General features: G+C 40.2%; 1 protein-coding gene across 3 annotated transcripts in view; it reads left to right on the plus strand.

Moving 5' to 3' along the window:
- Window positions 1–21537, plus strand: part of pdlim7 (PDZ and LIM domain 7) — a 52540-nt gene that overhangs the window by 20202 nt on the left and 10801 nt on the right. For 2 of the 3 annotated variants that reach the window (XM_088932149.1, XM_088932150.1), the window contains exons 3-5: window positions 1301–1452; window positions 9209–9239; window positions 11022–11212. In XM_088932149.1, coding sequence (XP_088788275.1) covers window positions 1301–1452; window positions 9209–9239; window positions 11022–11212 — 374 coding nt within the window. Of the gene's footprint in view, window positions 1–1300; window positions 1453–9208; window positions 9240–11021; window positions 11213–15322; window positions 15340–16032; window positions 16084–18432; window positions 18594–19214; window positions 19252–19793; window positions 21212–21537 lie in introns of those variants that run through there. The other variant, XM_088932151.1, reaches the window with a different exon arrangement.

Below are 21537 nucleotides of genomic sequence, written 5' to 3' on the forward strand. Positions count from 1 at the left end.
CCGTTTTAGAGAAATTATGCCTTAAGTACAAGTATATCATGCGGTGCTTGATTCAGATGTTTAGTGTCTATCCTGTATTCAGAGTTATTTGCGGAAAATTCAAGAATTCCATCTTTTTGGGGAGGCAGCGATACTTTTGCATCCTGTACATGTTAAATTAGGTGGTGGAAAGCCTTTTCAACAGTGGTAAAAATTGCTTGAGGGCTCAAATTCAGTAAAGTGAAGATAGCAAGCTTTTTTCCTTAAGGGCTCCTTCCAGCTCTGTCACTCCTAATAATATTGTATCAAGTTCTTAATATAACTTAATATAACTAGTGCAATAATTTTGCCAGTTTGTCATTCAAACGCTCCCATTCCAGGTCCAGAATGTTATCTGGGTCTTCAAATTTGCCAGTACCTTAAGACTTTTTGAGAAAAGTGAACCTGATTCAGTTAATTGCTGCTACCCATTTTACGGTAGAGTGGGCTGGAGCAATTGTGGTTAAGTATCTGGGCTCTTGGGTAGAATATCAGCAACAGGGATTTTAAACCCACAACCGTCCTTTTAAGCTTCCGATTATTCAAAGAGACCTAGAACACCTGCTATAACGTACCTTATAAGAACTGGATTGAGAAGCAGCCATCTTAAAGGGGAACTGCAGTCCCAATTTAATTCCGATTTTGTAAAAATTGTGAAAGTACTGTACGGTCACCATGCTGTCACAAACCTCCGGTCTCACTACGGACGAGAGCGAGAGTTTGCATAAATTGATGTGGCCCTTCCTGCTCACTAGTCACTGTAATGACTAATGTACTGTGATGTATGAGGTTGTGCAGCAGTCATTTCATTCCAGAGATGTTCCAACGTGATCTGCATGCAGAGTTAACAAGTAGTATTTGTTGGCAAAACCGTCTCAAACAAGAACAGTATTTATACTGGTTTAAAAGAGATGTGTTCGCAAGCCTGCTTGTTTACGGTGTAATAGTGCCTTTTAATATCACCGGACGTTTGGTTGCCTTGTTCTGAATCGGAGAGTGTCACTGTGGAATCTGGAAATTCTGTCCATTTTGTGATTTAAATTGGAGGTTTTACACGTTCCTGTGTACATTCTACTTTCGTTGGGGTTGGAAGTGTGTTCATCGGCGCCGATTCTTTCTAACCCCAAAATATAAAAATAGCGTTGCAGTTCCCCTTTAAGCAGGTGCTGGAATTGTCTCCCAGAAGAAAAGTAAACCGTCAAGCAGTAAGGGGAGTTGGAACCTGTTGGAAGGGTCCCATGTGCAGGCGGGCTCCTCACAAGCTCTTTGTTTTGTTTGACAGCTGACTCCTGGGGGGAAGGCTGCCCAGGCAGGCGTCGGGCCCGGAGACTGGGTGGTTTCCATTGACCACGCCAACGCTGAGGAAATGACCCATGTGGAGGCGCAGAACAAGATCAGAGCTGCTGGGGACACTCTCACGCTTTCTCTGAGCAGGTACTGGACTCAGCGGCTTCGCGTCGCCCTCCTCTCAACTCTCCTCTCATCTGGCATGCAGGGTCATAAGTCTAAAATCCTTTAGTATAAAAAAAGAGGTTAGAGCTTCTTGGGAGATGGGCACTGTGGATGGGAAGATGGATGACTGGGACTGTGAGTTTGGGGAATTGAATGGTAACATTTCTTTGACCGTCGTAACATCACGTTTGAGCCAGAAATGAGAAATGTAGAAACTGCTGGGGGTTTAATTTGCTGGCTTTCGTTTTGGCAAGACTAGACATCATACCAAAAACTATTTGAGGGGGATGGACGGTTATTTCAACTGTACCCATATGGGCTTCGTTAGCAGGCAGGCTCCTGAAGGAAGCCCTTTCTCGTATGAGCTGAGTAGGGAGAAAGGCATGCCTTGTGGTCTAACATGAAAATGTTTGTTACCCCGAATTCTTTGTAATACCTCACTAAGACTCTTTGCCCCCAGTCTTCAAGGTTAAAAATGTGGCCACATGAGGTGATTCTAAAGCCTCATTGTCTTTCAGTTCAGAAGTCTGTTAAAAATCCTGCCCTAGTACAACAGTGTATTGTGGTTTACGATCTTAATAATGAAACAGTAATTTGGATTTGTGTGTAGTGGTGCTTTGGGGACTGTATTATGATCAATGTGGGGCTGACATTTTCAAATCTGGTCCCACCCAGATACTAACTCCTGAAAAACCTGCAGCCTCGCCACTATTTAAATGACCTTTTTATCAAAAATTTTACACTGCATCATCTCTTATAACTAGAAGTACTTTTTATTTTGATTCGATTTGCACCCTGTGTGGAGTTCCGTTTTATTCAGTCGGGAAGAGTAAATAAAATGGAATTAAGGGGAGTGGGAAGGTCCCACAATAATATAGAAATAGAGGTGTGTGTGTGTAAATACAAGAAGGGAGAAAATCGACTCAATATAATGGCATTCAGTTTGGATTTAGTTTTTCTTATTTTTGCTGTTTGGAGAAAAACAAGTTTTACTGAGTTTCCTTTCTTGATCCTATGCCATGTATCCCATTATGCTTGCATACCTGGAACATTTGCCCCAGTAAATGCCTATATAAATGTTTACTTGCCTGCGAGCTTGTGACAGCCTCGTAGTTTATGAAGGAATTATTTCACAAGTCTGTTTGTATCTTTTGACAGCTTTGAAATTTGTACAGCCAGCAGACCTTTATAAAGACAGATGAAAGCGAATACCATGCTGTAGTCAAGGTGGTGCTTCCCTGCCAGCGCGGCTTGAAATATTGATCTTTCCCGATTTTGCTTTATGGCGCAGTTTACTTTAAATCTTTCACTTAAAGTATTTATAGAGTTCTGAGTGGTGCATTCTCATGTGGCTAGCTGGAAGAACAACACTGTAGTGCGGTCCTGTTTTTCTTGGGATTCAAGAAAAATGTGATGTAATCTGATCGAGTCATAATCCGTCTGAGAGTGTTTTCAGTAAGAGTTGCGAAATTGACAGGGGTGTCTCGACAATCTCCTTACCTCATTTAGGAGTTTTGATACAGCTCATGCTTTGCTAGTGCCGACTCTTTCCATCTTTTGTGGATTCTAATTTACTGATCGTGCTGGACCTGAGGATGAAATGGACATCAGACAGTAGGGAGATGGCTAGCAATTGGCGGTATGCCAATTAGTGCAGCTACATCCCTGCTTTAGGGCCCTGGATCCGATCTGAGCCTCAGGCTTCTGTCTGTATGGAGTTTGTTTTGTGGCTTTTGTGGATAATTTGTACTTTCCTCCCATATCCCAAAGATTTGCCCTGTAGGTTAGATAGTTTGTTTTTAAATTGTTCCAGTCTCTGTTGGTAGAGCATCAAAGGTCCGTCTGGTTAGAAAGCAGTTGTGTTCTCGGTCCTGCCTTGGACCCTATGCTTCCACTGTAGGCTCCTCCAGATTAATTTACTGAGTGGCTGTCGCTGATAGTGAATGGATGCAGCTCTTCTTTTACAGTCCTGCAGTCCAGTTTTGGGCAGATTTTGTTAATTTTCTTTAGAGATAAAATCTGAAATGCCAGAGAAATAAAATACTCACTCACTTCTGGAGCTGTCGATATTCCACTGTAATGATGCATTTAAGCAATTCTTGTGTATTTGTAGCTATTCTGATAAGTGGGAATGATGGGAAGGTTCATGTTTCGAAGGTCCATTTTAATGGGTAATCAGGCAGCCACAACATAAATTAGGACAGATACTCTGAACGGTAGTCCATTGGATCAGTTAGATCTTGGATAGTTTTTAGCCAGCACTTGACTTCTTTGACTTCTTCTGCAATGTAATTGAGTTGAATTCCTGTTGGGTTACTGGCAGTGAAATCTTAAGAACAGTACTTCAAAAGGATGAAATGAAGGCTTGCCTCTTCTTTTAAAGTCAAGAGGATACTTTACGTTTTTGGAATGGAATAGGGTGCAAGAGTTTTCTTTTTATGAACTTCTTCCATATTCTTACTAAAGCTGAGCATTTGAATGGGCAGGGGTTATCTGCTTGGAGGTGGGGAAGGAAATTAAACAAGCCATCATCATTTTTCAGTTCAAGCCTAATTTGTTTGTGCAAGACACCTGCTTGCAAAAGAAGGGTCTGTGGCATCGAGACCTAACAGTGTAAAAAAAACAAAACTGACGCTTGGAAAACGTGTGTAAATGCAGAGGTGTAATATGGTGGTTAATGCTAGTGCTTCATCGCCCTAGAGTCCTGGGTTCGATTCTGGCCTTGGGTTCGTGTCAGGTCTAGGGGCACATGTTCTCCATGCATTTGCATAGCTTTTTGTCAAGCTCTCAAAGGTCAAATGATCCCCCCACTTCATTACTCACCCTGAGTAGAGAGGCCTTAGTGCCTCTCTCTCCCCTGTGACTAGTTCTGGTTATAGGGCAGACATGTTACAGAGGCAGTACCAATGGGGAGTTAGGAGAGGCTGACAAACCATAATGGTCCTGCGAGTTTGAACAATTTAAAGATTTTTAGACAGGAGGGCTGGGACACTGCTTCTTCTCCTGGCTTCCCTTAAACTTCAAAGTTTCTCAAGAGTTGCCTTTTACATGCTCCCATAAGATGAACATGATGCTTGTGGAAAAATAAAGCACTTTCTTTTTTTGTGATGGAGGCAGGATTCTGGTGGTTTTACAGAATGTTGACTTCAGCACCAGAGATCTCAAGAGTGCTGTGTCTTTAGGAGAACTGAGGGCTTTTTCAGGAAAACCCAGCACTTTATAATTTCCTCCAGGGACATTTCCTGCAGCATCCCAGATGCTTTCATGTGTCTTTCCTCTATTGTCCTTACACTTGTTGGCGTTTTTCCACAGTCCATTCCTACATAAGCAAATTGCTTCGTTTTTATATTTGTGACCTTCCTGAGGGTAATCATGAGTAATTGCTTCTTAAAGATGGAATAGGGTTATTATTTTTGGCAGGATAAGCTTATTCTGGAGGATAACCAAGCTTTTACAGAAGAAATGAAAAATGAATCAGTAGAAGTCTTCTCCAGATGGGTCTGGCTTTCTCAACTCCGGCCTTAATAGCTTCTTAAAAGTCTTAACGTTTCTTTTCTTACCTTCGTTTTACCCTTCATCCCAACTGTGTTTCAGTAACTGTAACAATATAGCTTCACTTAGGTTCAGCCATCAAAACCCTGAATTTTTTGCCAGCGGTCTATATAACAAAAAGCAACATACTGTTCGGACTGTAGCATGGTCTTTCCTGATGTAGGTAGAACAGTCTCATATTTCTGTCTTCGTAGGCCAACTACAGCACAATTCTCATGAAAATGAAAATGTCTTGCCTCATGAAAAGCATGGTATACATTTTGAAGTTATTCCTTTTCTGATTGAATGTTTGATTGCTGGCAAAGATCTTTGTGATGACAGTGAGATGCTTTTGAAATTAGCCGAGAAATAACCTTTGGCTTAAAACTTAGGCTTTATTAGAAGAAATATACCCGTTTTAACTTTAATGGCTGTACATTACTAATGGTGTACTTTATTTTTAGATTTAACAAAAAATGGCATCAGAAGTTATTGCAATAGTTTTGGATAACATTTAATACCATCTGTAAAATCTTTTTGAATATTCTGAAATGTTGCCTTTGTTTGTGGTTTTCCATCTGTTCCTTTTGACTGTAGAGTCTGGGTGCTACCCCTGCACTGGATTCTTGTCTTTGTCTTCATTCTTAAATTTACAGCCCTCTGTTTACACTCTTGCAGACCTGCAACAAGATCTTAATGTTATTACCTGTTTTCATCTGGAGTTTTGTTCCTTCTTTTACAATTTACTGCTCCATTATTCTGCACGTCTACCTCCCTAACTGTGTGCACCTATAGACTTGTAACTTTGTCAGAGCATTCAGGCCCTATCCGTTTCTCTTCTCCTTCGTTAAAAGCCCATTCTTGGTTTTCATTGGCTTTAGAAAGCATTGATAAATTCTTGTAGAACAACACTCTTTCAACACGTTTCTCTGTACTTTTTACCTTTCCATTATCTCCTCTTATAGAAATAGTCACTTGAGCACATCAGGGTTTCTGTTGCTGAACTGTACTTCCAGCCTTGACTCGCAGGACTGCGGCTCTGCTACCGCAGTGCATTTCCCTGTCTTATTGTCGACACATGTAGATATTAACCTCTCAACATTGTGAAGGGAGATAACTTGGAGTTATTTCAGCTTGTTGCAGGAAGAATAGCCCGTTGTCTGTTTCCTGTTTATTACCCGCTGGCTACCATATGTATCGTGTTGGAGTCTTGCTTAGCTGTCGAATCGGGCACATGGGGAACTAGGTTTGGACTGATAACTCGAGTGACCGCAACACCCCCGCAAGATAACAACCATTCCAACCATCATGACGAGTGGTGCAGGAAGGAATGGCCTATCACCGGGTTCACAAGCTGGGTTTGTACAGAAAACTGCCATCCAAACGTGCTTTTGCTGTTAGCTTAAGAATGCAAAGGCTTAGTGGCTTATGATAAATACAAAAGTACCATTTTCCTTATATGAAATCTGAAAGAAAAAACGGAATTTGAACTGAGCTGTATAAAAGCTCAGTAGCTTTTTTACAGAGCAGGAGAACAAGTCAAAATATTTTTTTGACTTATTTGTATTATGCCTGTTAATTCACTTCATTTCTTGTTCTGCCGGAGTGTGCTGCACAAACGTGAGGGTGCTAAAACTGCAAAGGATAAGTGCTGCATTTTCTTTAACTCTCAAATGTGGGGGGGGGGGAAAAAACCAAACATTTAACCAAGAACAATTCAGGTTGCAGAAAATGGGGACCTTAACAGCCTTGTTTTGCTCTGTTTTTTTGCGTAGCTTGTATCTTGATTTTCTGGTGGGTTTTGTTTTAGGTCACCATGCAGAACTGTTCCTGTATTTTCCACATTTAATAAGTTAACTCCTCCACCCTCAAACACACACAACTCATGCTTGCAAGATGGTTTTAATCCTGTATGTTCCATTACACTAATTTGATTTGTACAAGCCACTCTCTGCAGCCCTGACTTCAGAACATGGTGTAGTGATATCTCCACACTGACCTAGATGCTGTTTTGTTTGTGACCTTCTCCGACTGTCTGACAAACCCAGAAAGCTTTGGCTTCCTACCATAGCTATCGAATGTTTCTTCTGAATGATCCCTGTACGTGTGCATTCGAATTGCTTCAAGATGTTCATCACAGAAAATATTTTCTGCTGTGGGTTGTTGAGTATTACTTGAATACAGATCAAGAAATTAAAAATTGTTAACAGCTGCTTACTTGGTCATCAGTGACCAGAATGAAGTGGTCACCATTTGGGTTGGAAAAATGAAGATGAGGACACTGTAGCATGCCACTAACAGTTTCAGAGTTCACAGTTTCTGTGGGTCAGAAAGAAATAAGTCTTGTTTTGGCAGGGTTAATGTAAATTTTCTATTTATCAAGTTCTTATTCTTGATTGACTGCACATTGCACGCAAATAATCCTTACAGTTTTTTTTGGCATTTGCTTTCCTTTTTTTTTTTTAATATGAAGATTGCCCCTTTTTGCAAATTGACTGAGGCTTTCATCCACTGTTGCTTATATTTGTCCCCATTTATACAGCAGAGCATGTTACTGGGGTACTCGGAGCAAAAGTCCAGGTGAGACATTTCAGGTCAAGGGACATTTGTGGGCTCAAATCCCAGTTACATGTTCAGAGCCTTAGCCGCTGCTCCAGATTATTATACCTGTGCGATACATGCATGCAATTATACCGTGGGGAAAAGCCTGGCGAGCATGAAATGGGAATACAAAATAAGAAAAGCTGCGTTATATAAGTAATGTATGTGGTAAAACAGAGGCAAATTTATATATTTATGTATTTTGCATATGGAAATGTTGATCTGCAGTTCCGTCTGTGATGCCAATCAGTGAGTACCACGATATCTACAGAATTTACTCTTTTTTTTTCTGTGCTTTTTTGAAAACGTGCATTACATCTGGGGCAACATAGTGTTATAACTATAATAGTTAAACTTGTATGTAGACTCATGGAGCAAAATACCGGATGCTATGCATTTTATTCTTTGTGGTCCTTGATCTGTCCAAATTACTAATGCTTTCTGACTGTTTCTGATTAATGTTGTCCAATTGAAGAAACATCATACTTAAAGCATTCCTTGAGCCCCCTGCTTTGTTGTGCCGGCAGTTTTCTTTCGTTATTTGTTTCTTCATTTAATGGAACATTTTTTTTCCCCCATTTACTCATTTGTAATCATGTTTTACGAAGCCAGAAGGTAAAATGCAATTCAATTTAATATCCCAGTGGGAGCGCTGGTAATGTGAATGGAGGTAACATTTGTTACATGCTCTGGTATTTGCAAACAGCTCTGAAAACACTGATGGCTGGGGTCATGTTACAAAGTGCTGCTATTTCCGCAATAACCTTAGAGGCTGCTATGTATATAAATTAAACTGTGTATCATGTCAATTGCATTGGTCCTTGGATATTTTGTTTCCATCTAATGTCATGGTTTTTCACACCAGGTTATCTCTTGATTTAGTTTGGTTTAAGCTGAATCATTTACTTGCCTGGTTGGAAATGTTTGTGCAGGAGTCTGAAAGCAGCCACACTGTGGATCACATTGAACAAGACAACGTGTTGGCATTTCTGTCTGCATTTTGGATTTACGGGTTTTATAATTAGTTATTACAATAGACATGAAATAAGTTTTATAAATGCTTTTGGAGCCTTAAAATTTAGTGCCATCATAATTTTAGTAGGTCTTAAATATTGGAACATAAAATTTAAATGAAACCTATAACTTGACCACCCATCGGAAATCCAACTAATCCTTAATGTTTCCTTCCTTTAGAAAATAATACAATGTTTTTGTAATTTTTGGGAAGGTCAAAGTTAAAAAAAAAAAAAATTGCTTCTTTGCTTGAGGGAAAAACGCATAAGCCAACATAAATAACAAATTTTCTTAGTTCCATGAATTTTTTCTACCCTGTCTAAAAAGCTGTAAAACCTTTACAACCCTTTTAAATTTCCATAATTATAGCCTTAACTTATGATTTTCAACTGGGGGAAAATGGATTTCAGTGCACTGTTAAATATATCACTGTTACACATATCTATATATAAGAGGATCTAATTCTAAACAGTTATTGTGTTCAGGTCGGAAGAAGATCAGGGAGGCCATTAAAAATATTTATTTGCTTGGTAACCTTGGTAGTAAACTAGCGTCTGCAATGTACGATAACGTAAATTATTTTTTCTTTCAGAGCTTTCCACCCTGCTGGATCAGAACAGAAGGTAAGATTTATATTTACTGCATTAGTGGTATGTGAACAAAGTGTGAATAATGTGTGGATGCCACCTAATTTGTAAATACACTCAATTATGTAGATTACTACAGTGAAAATGATGTGAAGGAACCAAGGTCATCTGTAGCTTATGCAGTAAGTCCCTACCTGCAAAGTATTTCAGAATAAAACAATCCTTCTTAAAGACTCAAATTTAGTAATGCCAAACCCCAGCAAATATCCTGTGAGTTTATAACAGTATTTACTATAAATTATGACATTTTAATTTGAATTAACATCAATATGAAATAGCCAGCAAAGCCCTTGTTATGACTGGAGATAGCTGGGCTAATAGATTCAATATTGACAATTAAAATCTCAACAGGAGGAAAGTTAGCTTCATTTTTTGACACTTGGTGTTCTGACTTGGTAAATGAACCCAGGATTGTCCCGTTGAAACGCAATGTGACTGGGAAGCCCTGTTCACACTTACCCTGTGCCAGGACTGTCAGTGATCCTACCCTAGTATGGTGGCATCTGAGCAGTGAAAATCTCAAGACTGGAGCTTGTATTAAGCTACTTCCCTTTCTGACGCATCCCTCATTTTGCTGAAGCATTATTCACTATTTGTTCAGCTGCAAGTGTGATGACTGGATAATTTGTCAGTGCCATCCTATTAATCCTACTGATATCCCACTAGTCCTGGTGTGATGTGAAGTATGGTTCTGAGTGTCTTAAATGTGCAGGCTGTCCCAGATGAGACACCACTGTAAAACCTGTTGGAAAGTGAACTCTTGGTCAGGATGTAATGTCAAGACTGAGATGTAATAAAGCATGCATTTAGCCATTAAAATAGGAAACTTCTCCCAATTTCCATGGCAACTATTGGAGTTTTAAAAGGTATGCAGGGCTGCCATCTTGTGGCTGTTTTCCGCTACAAGCTGCATTGTTTTACTTGTTTTCATTTTCAGTCTCGTAATTATTTGAAAATCGGAAATGACATTTTCTGTGCACTGCTTGGGAAAGAGTCTGTGGTTCACGTGAAGGTGTGACAGCTGCTCTGAGTGCGCTAGGTGCTTGATCTGGTTTGATTCCAGTTCAGCTATTTGCAGGACAGACAGGCATGTCCGCAGTACGGTGACTGTGTCTGTACTGCACACTGGGAATTGTAACAGGAATAGGAGCTGGAGATGGTCAGCGCTAGTCCCTATGGTGGAGAAGTGTTAGTAGAATCTCTAGTAGAATCCCATTCTGTATTTCCTGTGATACCTGGGAAATATCGCAGGTACAGTTCTGGTTTCACATCCTACAGTAAGTGGAACGTCTGAGAATAGGCATTTTTGAATGATCAAAACATTGGTTTTCCAGTAAATATCCACAGAAGTATTAAAGTAGAATTTTTTGTTGCACCTGCTAACTTCTAGGCTGTTAGCACCTCCCTTTCCTTTTTTCAGAGATCATGAATGCAATAATTTGTGCAGCCTGCAAAATATTTGATTGTTGAAAGTAGCACCATCATATTTAAATCTTTAGAATGTAAACATCTTTCTATTGTGCTTTGAGTGTTAAACAACTATACTTTCATTTATGCTAAGATAAGTAATAATCTGCAACCATTCCAATAATTATTCTTTGGTACAAAAATGGCCTATGTAGAAAATCTTCTTTTCTCGCTGTGAGCAAAAAAGGAATGAATTTAATAGGTGTCTATGCATCTGGGACACACTGCCAGACAATTATTCTCTAACTGCATGGCATTGTGGGTTTTGCTGTATGTTTTGTTTTCATTCAGGAGTTGCTTGCTTCTGCCTCCAGTCAGCCAAAGTACTCGTTTGCTCCCAGCATGTCTTTAAATAAGATGCCTCGGCCGTTCATCTCCGGCTCCGACGATACAAACTTGGGGCCTGTGACGAAACCAGTGACTTACGTCCCCACTGCGCCGAAATTTAATGCCCCAGCTAACGTGCTGCAGCAACACAATGGGTAGGTGACTTTAAACCTTGACCTAGGGAGTGCTGTTTCGGGAATGGCCATGGAAACTGGAGATGCTGAGAGTGTTTGTAGTTTTCTGGGAAAGTATGAAATACCATGCTGGGCAAAACTGAAATTTTATCTGACAGGTGCCTATTCAGGCATTTTGGTTGCCAATTTTTGGGGGTTTTGTATTATTTATTTCTACTGTTTACATGGGGTTCTTGTGATTTGATTGAATTAATTCAAAGTGGGTTGTATGGTCTTCTATGTCCAATGAAAACTTGTAAGTGAGATGTCATAAATAGGTATTGGACTTTTACATGTTTCATCAAGTGGTTTATAAGGCCCTTCCATAATATTTTTTATATACTGTATGGATAGATGTTAAGGGTGAATTTTAGCATTGTGAAAAGAGGAAAAAAAACTGCTTGATTATGTGATTTGATGACCTGTGGACAATCATTTTGTATGTTGTGGTGAATGGTTGGATTTAAAGGCCTGAATCTTGGGTTTGTAGTCTGCAGAACATTTAAAATGGTATTGCACATATAACATAAGTAAATTAATTACACTGATGAATATTTTGGTCATCAGCAGGAGGTTTACTGTGAAGTGTCTAGCAGTGTGTGTGTGGGCGCTGCTGGAAGCAATACAGACTGTACATCTGCGACACAATTTGCGTTGGATGCTGTTGTGTGGGATTGTGTCCTTTTCCTCTTGGGTTGTGTTCACTGGTTTCTGAGCCCTAGGTGTCACATGTCGTCCTCCAGAACCATCCCGCAAAAGTTCGATGGGGATCATGTGGTTTTTACAGGTGTGGTCCTGCTCAGGTTGAGCCCACAGGAAGGGACGTCCCTGAGGTTGATCAATGTATTGCCTTGAAGTTAGGTCTTCATCAAGCACTGAGTGGAGTTCTGAAGAAGATGGACTCCTGCCCAGATTGTCATCCTCTCCACCCTCCTTGGAGTGGAGTCGTGACCTCTTGATCTCCCAGATTGTGGTCAATCTTAGACTGACGTCGATCTCACACCAGCTGTCTTGCACTTCATCTCCGACAGCAAGTGACCGACGCCATGCTCACTTAATCCAGCCTCCAACAAGCCAATGGCTAAGCTCTTGTTCTCTTGATCCCTTGTGGGTGTATTTTTTTTCTTAATGTTTTACCAGGACATTCAATAGATTTTAGGTTCCCCATCAAAGGAAATTTAGTGCAACAGTTTGAATCACTCAGGTGTACCGTGGTCATGAATGATCAGCACCTAAAATAAACTTTGTTTTACAAAAAGTATAAAAAGATTGAATTTCTTTTGACAATTAGTAATTATAAGATAAGATCACTTTATTGGCCATATACAATTTCTTGTTTTAGGAATTTCTTTTCGCAGACCCCAACTTGCTCTCCATGAGACACACAGACAGGGAGAGAAGCTGGGGGTCAGAGTGCAGGGTCAGCCATTGTACGGCGCTCCTGGAGCAGTCGGGGTTAAGGGCCTTGCTCAGGGGCCCAACGGAGTAGGATTCCTCTGCCGGCCGCGGGATACGAACCGGCAACCTTCCAGCCACAGGCGCAGATCCTGAGCCACAGAGTCACCACACTTCCCCTGTTATTATTTTGTCACAAACAAATCCTTGTGGTAATGCAGTCATTTCTTGCAGTGTTACTCTAGTGGTAAAGATTTGTTAATCAAGGGGGGCTTGGTCAGATTGCCCTTGGTTGTCCCTGTTAGTCATTGGGCACTTTTTTTTGGAGAGGGTGGGGGGGCCGTCTGTCTGTGTTCACGGTACTTGGCAGATAGAATTCGTACTTTGAAAAGATCAGTTCTCCTTTATCTACTGTGGCGTCATATGATTGCACACAAGTAAAGGGATCCACAGCTGGGGCAGCGCTTAAAGTCACAGCGCCCTGCTGCCCTGGTAGGTTGGCAGTGCGCTTGTACTCTCTGTTCAGGCTGTGGTCAGTGATGGGTTAAGAGGGTCAGATCTTGTCTATGCCTGTAGCCGTTTTTAGTTTCCCTCCTTCCCTCAAAATGCGCTGAGTGCTCAAAGCAGCTTTTACTGCAGCCAAGGGTGCCGTATTACCCACCAGCCTTACTTGGAGAGACCGGGGCAATTTTCTGCAGAGCTAAATCTGTCTGGACAGCCTGGTTACATGCAGGATTTTTAAGTTTCACACGTCCCCCAGTTTAGTGTGCTTTAATATGCAGCTGCTGTGTCTGAACCCCTGGAGTTAAAGGGGGCTCGCATTTCTGAGACAAAGGGGACTTTTCATCCCTTCTTTTTAGAAATGAAACCATATGGTTGGCTATATGGTGCCTCTCATTAATAAAATTATTTCTGAAACCAAATGTTACATGTTTCAAGGGATGCTGCAAAGCATCTCCCATTTTCAATTAAATACATTTAAAGAACAAGATATAAAGTACATTTAATTACAGATTTTTTTTATATACTGAAGAAGCTGTTTTCTCTTACTATGTAAGGAATTTGTATTTTATTATAAAGCAGTTGGTAAAAAAGAATTGATCTCTGCTTCAGGTAATGTACTGTATTCTTATTTATTTTTCCCTTTAAACTCTGCTAATGGGATTGAAGTGTGTATATATCCAAAAGGGAACTCTGGTCACTGTATTATGGGTGTTTTGTTCATGTGATCCAGTGTAGATCCTTGATGATAAATCCTTTGCAAATCAGGCCTCCTCTTCAGTGTATTATAACATCGCAAGAGACATGATTGCTGATTTACATGCATCTGATGCATTGTTATAGACAAGGGCAGTAGCAGACCTGGCTAGTACGACAATTCAGGTAGCCCTAAAGGTCTATCGGCAGGGGTTGACTGAAAAGTCTCTTTAGTGAAAACCATAATTCAGGCTACAAGAAGCAACTGAACCAAAGGGCTAACAGAAGACACCTAAGCTCTCCTGTATTGCCTGTAGTTTTTTGTGTAGAAGATTTTTAATACTTGGTTAGGAGGGTCGTTTGCAAAATACTGACGGGAATCCAGAGAATTAAAATGGAAATACAGTAAAACTGTGGTTGTTGCTGGTAACTGCTTTGCAGGTGGTCCTGGGGGGACTAATCAAGAATTCTCTGTTGGTGAATCAAGTCTTACGAGTCCGAGTTTCAAGATTTATTTTCACAGTGTAGGGAAAAACTTTCCAGGCCTTCCTGGAATAGTTGTGAGGGCTTCAAGAGGTCCCAATTGCTTAAGGTCCCAAATGAGGGCCAAGAAATAGAATTATAAAGCAAAACTTGGATTTGACTTCTAGAAAAGTATAACGCTTCAGACCGTATCAGCCTCTTTTTCTTTTTCTTTTTGATGGTGCCTTTGTGTCATGTTTATGTACCTTCAAGGGGGTTGCCTGGGTAGAGCTGATTCTCCAAGTTTAATTTTGGCACTGTCACAACATGCTGTCTTACAGAAATGTGCATTTTATTATGCCCTTGCGTGTGACTTGGCGATTTCAGAAGGATTTACAGGAGGAGTTTGGAGTCACTGAAGCAATGAGAGGAGACAGTTATTCATGGGATGATTGAGTGTTCAGCTAATGTTCTGCCCTGCAAGTCTTCCCAGTTATTCTTCTGTACACAGACTTGCAATTCATCCTGTGTGCCTTTTATTAGTTTTTTCTCCCCTCAACCAAGATATCAACTGCATGATCATTTCTAAAAAGAAAATGTAATGAATGTAAAATAGCTCATCTCTAGGCCACACTTATGACATCTGTCAAAAAACATTTGAATCAAATTTTTTATCGCTGCAATTTTTTTGCTCACGGGTTCATGTGTTTTTCATAACATTGCAGTCGGGTAGTTTTGAAATCGGTGTATACGGACAAAAATGAGATTACAGGTAAACGAGACGGCTTCTCAGTATCAAATTTAAATTAAAAGCTAGTCCAGTCTATATAGGATTGAGGATTAAGCGCTGAAGTCTGCCACTAATGTCAAGACGCGTTGCTTGTAGCATGGTGTTTGGGGGTTTTTTTTATGCGCATTAAAAAAGCAATTTGCCTCCTGCCAATTTTCTTGAAGTGTTTAAATGATAAATCTCTTCTTCTATGCTTTATCCTAACTGATTCCTTTCCCTCTCTCTTTCTCCGCTCTCTCATCCTGCAGCTGGAGTCTCATGACAAGTCAGTAAGCTTTTTCTGTCATTTCGGCAGTTACTGCAAGAATGTTAACAGTGCTGTTTGATGGTCACCTGCTGTAAAAGTGAAAATGAAATTAATTTGTTATGCTGGCCGGTCTGACGTCCTCCTTTTGCTTTGTCACTTCTAGTCAGATTGATGGAGGGGGGAGTTAACTTCCATTTTACCCCTGTCACCCGAGCTTAGGTTCTTTAATCATTTACCATGTTTGCTTAAGCATGACTTTAGGGACCCATTGGATTTGTCCTGATCCATGCATGGTGTTTGCAACCATGTAAGGTTTTAGCAGTGCATTTTATGTCTATGATTTACACTAGCTAATCAGTCAGCCAGTCTGCAGGATGTTGTGTAATCAGTGTGCTACTGACCCAGATGGCTTACAGAGTAACTGATGTGGAATTGTAGAAGGCAGATACTGTATTGAAACTACAAATGCAAGGAAAATTTTGGAGGGAGAAGTTTGATTTAGATGATCCATTTTGCAAAGGTTTTAAAAAATAATTCTACCGATACTAGATGATCAATTAGATAAAGATTTGTTGTGCAATCGCTGACCAGCTCAGATTACGCTTTGGGATTTTTGTGTGTGTGCCCTGTGTGTTGATTCCTCTTTTCGTTCATTTTCCTTCCTGTCTTAATCTCTCCTGTCCCTCCTGTTCTCCACCTCTTCACGAATAGGGTGGCTGTTCCTTCACAAATATTCTATGAAGAGATCTACCCCGAGGCCAAGTAAGATCCCGGATGCACATCGGACTAGTTATCTGCTTTTTAACAGTGTTCTCTACAATTAACTCTCCTTTGTGACCATGGCATGGCCATTTTGAGTTTCCTCTTACTCATGCTGCAGCTGTATGTACGTTTGTGGTTGAGAAGAGAGTGCCTTGCTGTCAGGGATGAAAACATTGAAATCGATCATTAGCTCCGATGGTGGGAGGGGGGGTGCCCTTTAAATTCGGGTTCCCTTGTTCCAGTTGAAGTAATGCAAAGCCGACACATGACGATTTCCCAGGCCGGTGCTGGAGTTCCAGCTATTGCTCCAGGTGTTTGCACAAAGCATTGCCTGATCATTTTAAGTCTTTTTAGGTCTAAAAGGGACCGGGTAAGTTACACGAAGCACTAACTTGTCCTTGAAAGGTTTTGAAAGTCCAGGACAGGATCATATTTTTTTCTATATTTCAAAAACCATGTTGATATAAAAGCAAATGAGTAGGTGATGCACAGCTCAGACGTCTAGTGAAAGGGGAGTGCAGGGACATGCTGATTGGAAAGACATGACTGAAGAGATTTTTTTGAATTAATATTAGCTTCCACAGTAGAAGTGAGTGGTGTTGATTTGAGTCATTGTCTGTTTTTTTTTTCCTTTTATGTAAATGTTTTCAGGTTGGAAACAATCTGGATATAAATACTCCATTGTATCCCCCTTCAAATGTTGCTCTAAAACATTCCTGTAGAGAAACATTTGTTATTTGATGATGTGGAGAAGAGATGTTCATTAAGTCTCTTAAGCACCACTGAGAATTTTTTAGGGCTAAATCTCATTCACACTTTGAATCTCAGTGGTCTTCCTGGCAAACTGATTCCTTTATAAAGGCATATGTGGAATGAAACTTCTAGCCTGCTCATAAAACAATGAGAAATTGCCAGTTTTGAATCTCTTCCAAGTCCTTTGCAACTAAAGCTTATGTTGATTTCAGCTGTTGTCTTCTCTTAACCCTTTTAGATGTCTTTTGAGTGGATACCATCTGTTTTACATTGTGATTATTTTGATTTTGAACATTAAAAGGCTGAATGACCTCCTCTCATTCGTAACCTGTCTAGTTAATTTGGATTATATTCTCTGACGGAATAGAGGTTAACCTCGCTTCTTGTTTTGGAATGAGTTCCTGTATCCTGTCACTAATGGAAACTCAATTAAATAAAGCTTTGGCCTTGTAGTAAAAAAACAATATTGAGAGCCAACATAACGCATAAGTGATACACGCTACATAAGTGAGTGTCATTTTAAGTGTAGAGTATAGAATGATTTCTGTTGCAAGAGGGTCTGCTTATAAGCAGTACTAAATGCCACACATTTTGCTTATTTAAACTTAAGATTAGTCTCTCAAAAGGCTTAGGTTTGGAGGGGACCCAAGAATTCCTAACTGCCCACTGACTAATCATTTCATGTGCTTGGGGATGCCCTTTTCATTTTTCAGTGGTATACTTCTGCACAAATGATAGAGATTTCTCATTACAGGACAAGACTTATCTCCAAACTGGTTAATTCTGGAACTATACCACCCTCTACTGTTGCATTGCAAGAATTTATATATTTTCAATGATGCATCAAAAGTAACTTGTAATTATGGCTCAGCTGTTTAAAGTACAAAAAATTCAGGATTCAGGTCTGTCCCATTCATCTCCTAGAAGAATGTACTTTCAGTTTAATTATTCTTTCTGGGTGTAATCAAAATTAACAGGCCATTTTTCATGCTATAAAAAGAAATATACTGTGCATTTTAAGTAAAAATCTGACATTATTGGAATTGCATTTGATATCTTTGCTGGTGATATACAAGCCTGCCATAATGCTGTGCAATACATTCGATTAATTTTATTTTTTTTCTGCTTGAAATTGTTTGCTTTAGGTGATGTGTGCTTGACTGCTGTGTTCTCGATTTGAGTCTGATTTGCACGACAAGGCTTGATGGCTATGAACTATCAGACCATTGTTATAATCAAGTGGAATTCCTGGGTCCACAGACTGGCAATCCAAAAATGAGCACCGATAAAATACTTTGCCTTACAATGCCAAACTGAAAAAGGCCCGATTCGCCTTATTTTCTGAAACACATGCATTTATCTCACCAATACGCAAAAAAGTGAAGAAAATGGACCGACGTTATGTTTGGGTGGTTCTCAAGCTTGCACAAGTTGCCTGGTTATTATGGCAGCTCTCTTGCATTTAAAGCCCCTTGTCATGACGCAGCAATGACTGTTTGCCACTTGAGCGTGGTTCTAAGCATGGCATCGTGTGCCCTGAGATTAGTATCCATTCACCGTGAGAAACTAAGAAGCTGTCTTTTAATGGCTGTCCAGCTCAAGGCACTCTCTAAGGGTTGAGAGTGTGCCCTGTTACTTAGCCAATGATGCCAGCAAGAAGAGGCTGATTGAGGACACTCAGGACTGGCAGCCCAGAACTGGGACGACCCAGTCTCGCTCCTTCAGAATCCTGGCCCAGCTCACCGGCACCGACTTCAGTAAGTCAAAGAGGACGAGCCTGCAAGACCGGAGGGCTGAGTTTGACTTGTTTGTGAGGCAAGGGATCGGTTGGGGTTCGTTTTGTTAATGGCACATACACCATTTTCACTTGTGAAGGTGCGCCTGGGAAAAACCCAGCCTGCTTACATTTTTATTGCTTTGTTTCACCGAGAAGTGTGTGGATGTGTTCCACTTCTGTGACAGATCTTATTTTCACTTGCAGTGATAACTATCTCTGTAATGAGGGGCTTATGACCTCCGACTGTTTCACATCCTTTGATTTAGATCTTACCCAAGTCAGTTTCATCTTTTCTTTCAGCTTTTGCCTCTAAAATGGCAATGAGCAAGATCATTTTGTCAGAGCTGGCTTGTGCTCTAAATGCATTGTTCCTTTTATATAAGCAAAGGATTAGTAGTATTATCAGCCATTAATCTAAAGGGACACATTTTGAAAGTGCATTTGTTGTAACTCTACAATGAGACAAACATCCATGAGCAGCCTCTTTTATTATAATGGGAAGAATATCTTAGAGGGATGCCCTAGTGTTAGGGGGCTTGCGTGTTGCGTGTTGCATGTTTCTTGGAAAGAGGCTGAAGCCCCTGTCTCCTGGCTCTCTCAGTGCAGGACCCAGATGACGAGAACTTGAAAAAGACCAGGTAAGTCCATTGTGTGAACCAGTGTGAACTCGGCATGCTGGATTTTATTGTAACACGTGGACTACCCATTATAAGCTGGCAATTCTGCTTCAGTGATTCGGTCAAATCCCTAACTTCTTTGTAAGACAGAGTGAACTCTGTGTGAACTGATCTCCTGAGCGAAGGCAAGTTAACAACTAACATTTGTTTGCTTATATTTTATGAGGTAGTTGTTTTGAGTAACTTTTTTTTTTTTAGTGCAACTGGCACTAAAACTGTAGACCGGTAGGTGTTCGTTGTTAGCCCTTTTTTGGTTAAGGAATGAAATATACTGTAATGTGCCCAGATCTGTGTAGTTTCCTCCCCCACAAATCTTTCCTTCTATGATTATTTTTTAGAAGTTGACCCGAGATCTCGATTTCTGATTGACAGCTGGGTTATTTGACCTCTGTGGCTTTAAAAAGGTCTCTAGTTTTGTTGCAGGATTTCTATGCGTTAGTGGCCTTTTCTTTTCTCCCTTCTTCTCTGCTCTTTCTCTCTCTCTCTCTTTTCTCTCATTTTAGGGAAAAGTTCCTTACTGAAATCCAGAGCCCTCGCTATGCCAGGCTCCGTGACTGGCATCATGAGCGGTCTGCCCGTGCCCTCAATATCAAGTCCTGAGCGCCCACAAACAGAACAAAGGATGTGGCGAGCATCAGCGACCGGCGCCACCAGGATTGAAATGCCCTTGATTGATTGATATTGGGGGGGGGGGGGGGAAATAAATTGCGAGCAAAAAATTGCAACCTAGATCTAAAGCCAAAGTGGACAATTGAAAACTGAGCCTGATGATGAATCTTCTTTGTTAACAAGAGCAGTGAGAAAGCGATAATGCCAAAGCCCCCCTGTCAAACAGATCTGTATCTCTTTAGAGAGTGCCCCTGAGAACAGATTACAATAGCGGAGTTCACAGTAATGGAGATGAGTTCTGCACGTCGTTTCTGAATTCTTTGGATGCTCTTTTGCCATATCTTCTCTCTGCTCTGTATTCTAAACTGTTCATTTTAATGTTTCACTTCTGATCTGTCATCTCTGTGTTCTCCCCACAAAAGCGAAATTCAGTGATTGATGTTTCTCTTTCTGCTTTCACTAATGCATAAAATATTCAAAAAGCTCCAAAAGATTTTTTGCCGTCTCAATTTGTTTGCTTTATTCATTTTGGTGGGTTTTCTCTTCTCTTGATCTAGCTCATGTGTCTTGTCACGTCTATTAAAGGGCCTAGATTTTGAGCTTGATAAGAATTGTAAACTGCTGTCATAAGTAGAATAGGTTTTGTTCATTGACTTCTCGGCACAACTGTATCCACCTTTCCCATCAAATATTTTGAGTTGTTAATATGTAGATATGTAATGTTTTTGTCTATGAAGTTGAAACAGTAGCAGTAGTGGGTAATAGGTTGGTTTTGTTTTTGAGCAGACATGTTTTAAAAGAAGTAAATTCCTACGGGCAGCATGAGATATTTAAGGTAAGGAATCAAGGGTTTCCACATTATGGCCTGTTTCACCAGTCAACAGTTGTTAAAACTACTTCTAGACTTATTAATCTGGCATGGCAGTAGGTGGTTTATGATTAGTGCTAATCAGGGGCTCAGAAGTGGCTGGATTGAGTCTATTTTGTGCGTCTCCTTGCCATTAATGTATGTCTTCCTTATACAGTACATGAAGGAGAACTTGACCTACAGTATATTTTTAAAGGGTAAGAATCTTTCAGACTAGACTACAAAACCATTTAACAGTTCAGGATTTACCACAATATACTTAATCTTAATTCCTGCTAAAATGTCCTTTGCCCCTCAGTACTGTAACATTGGTTTGTGTTAAAATATCTTTTGTTTACTTGTTTATATACGTGCCATTCGTTGTGTTCGTGATGTTTCGTTTTTTTAGATGTAATTCACTGACCTTGTCTAATAAAGCTGTGATGCTTCCCTTAGGTTTAAAAGTCAGAATCTGTTGTCTGTTAATGTGATTTGGTACCCCCTGTCAAACCCTGTGCAGCAAACCAGTTTTCAGAGAAGGAAAAATCTAAACAAAAATCTGTAGACAACATTTAGGTCTTTCCTTCTCTTTTTGTCAAACATACACTTTGACTTTTTTCATTGTGTAACCAGCATAAGGAATGGATCATTTGTACCATTGTAGCAATACTTCAATCCTACCGTATAACAAATGAAAATTAAACTATCATTTGAAATCTTACAATGAAGAACGTTCTGTAGTGTCATCCAATTTCCATTCAGTGGCAAACTGAAAATGTTTTCTCATTAAA

This window comes from Atractosteus spatula, chromosome 14 (genome assembly GCF_055471065.1).
Source record: "Atractosteus spatula isolate fAtrSpa1 chromosome 14, fAtrSpa1.hap1, whole genome shotgun sequence".
Taxonomy (NCBI): domain Eukaryota; kingdom Metazoa; phylum Chordata; class Actinopteri; order Semionotiformes; family Lepisosteidae; genus Atractosteus; species Atractosteus spatula.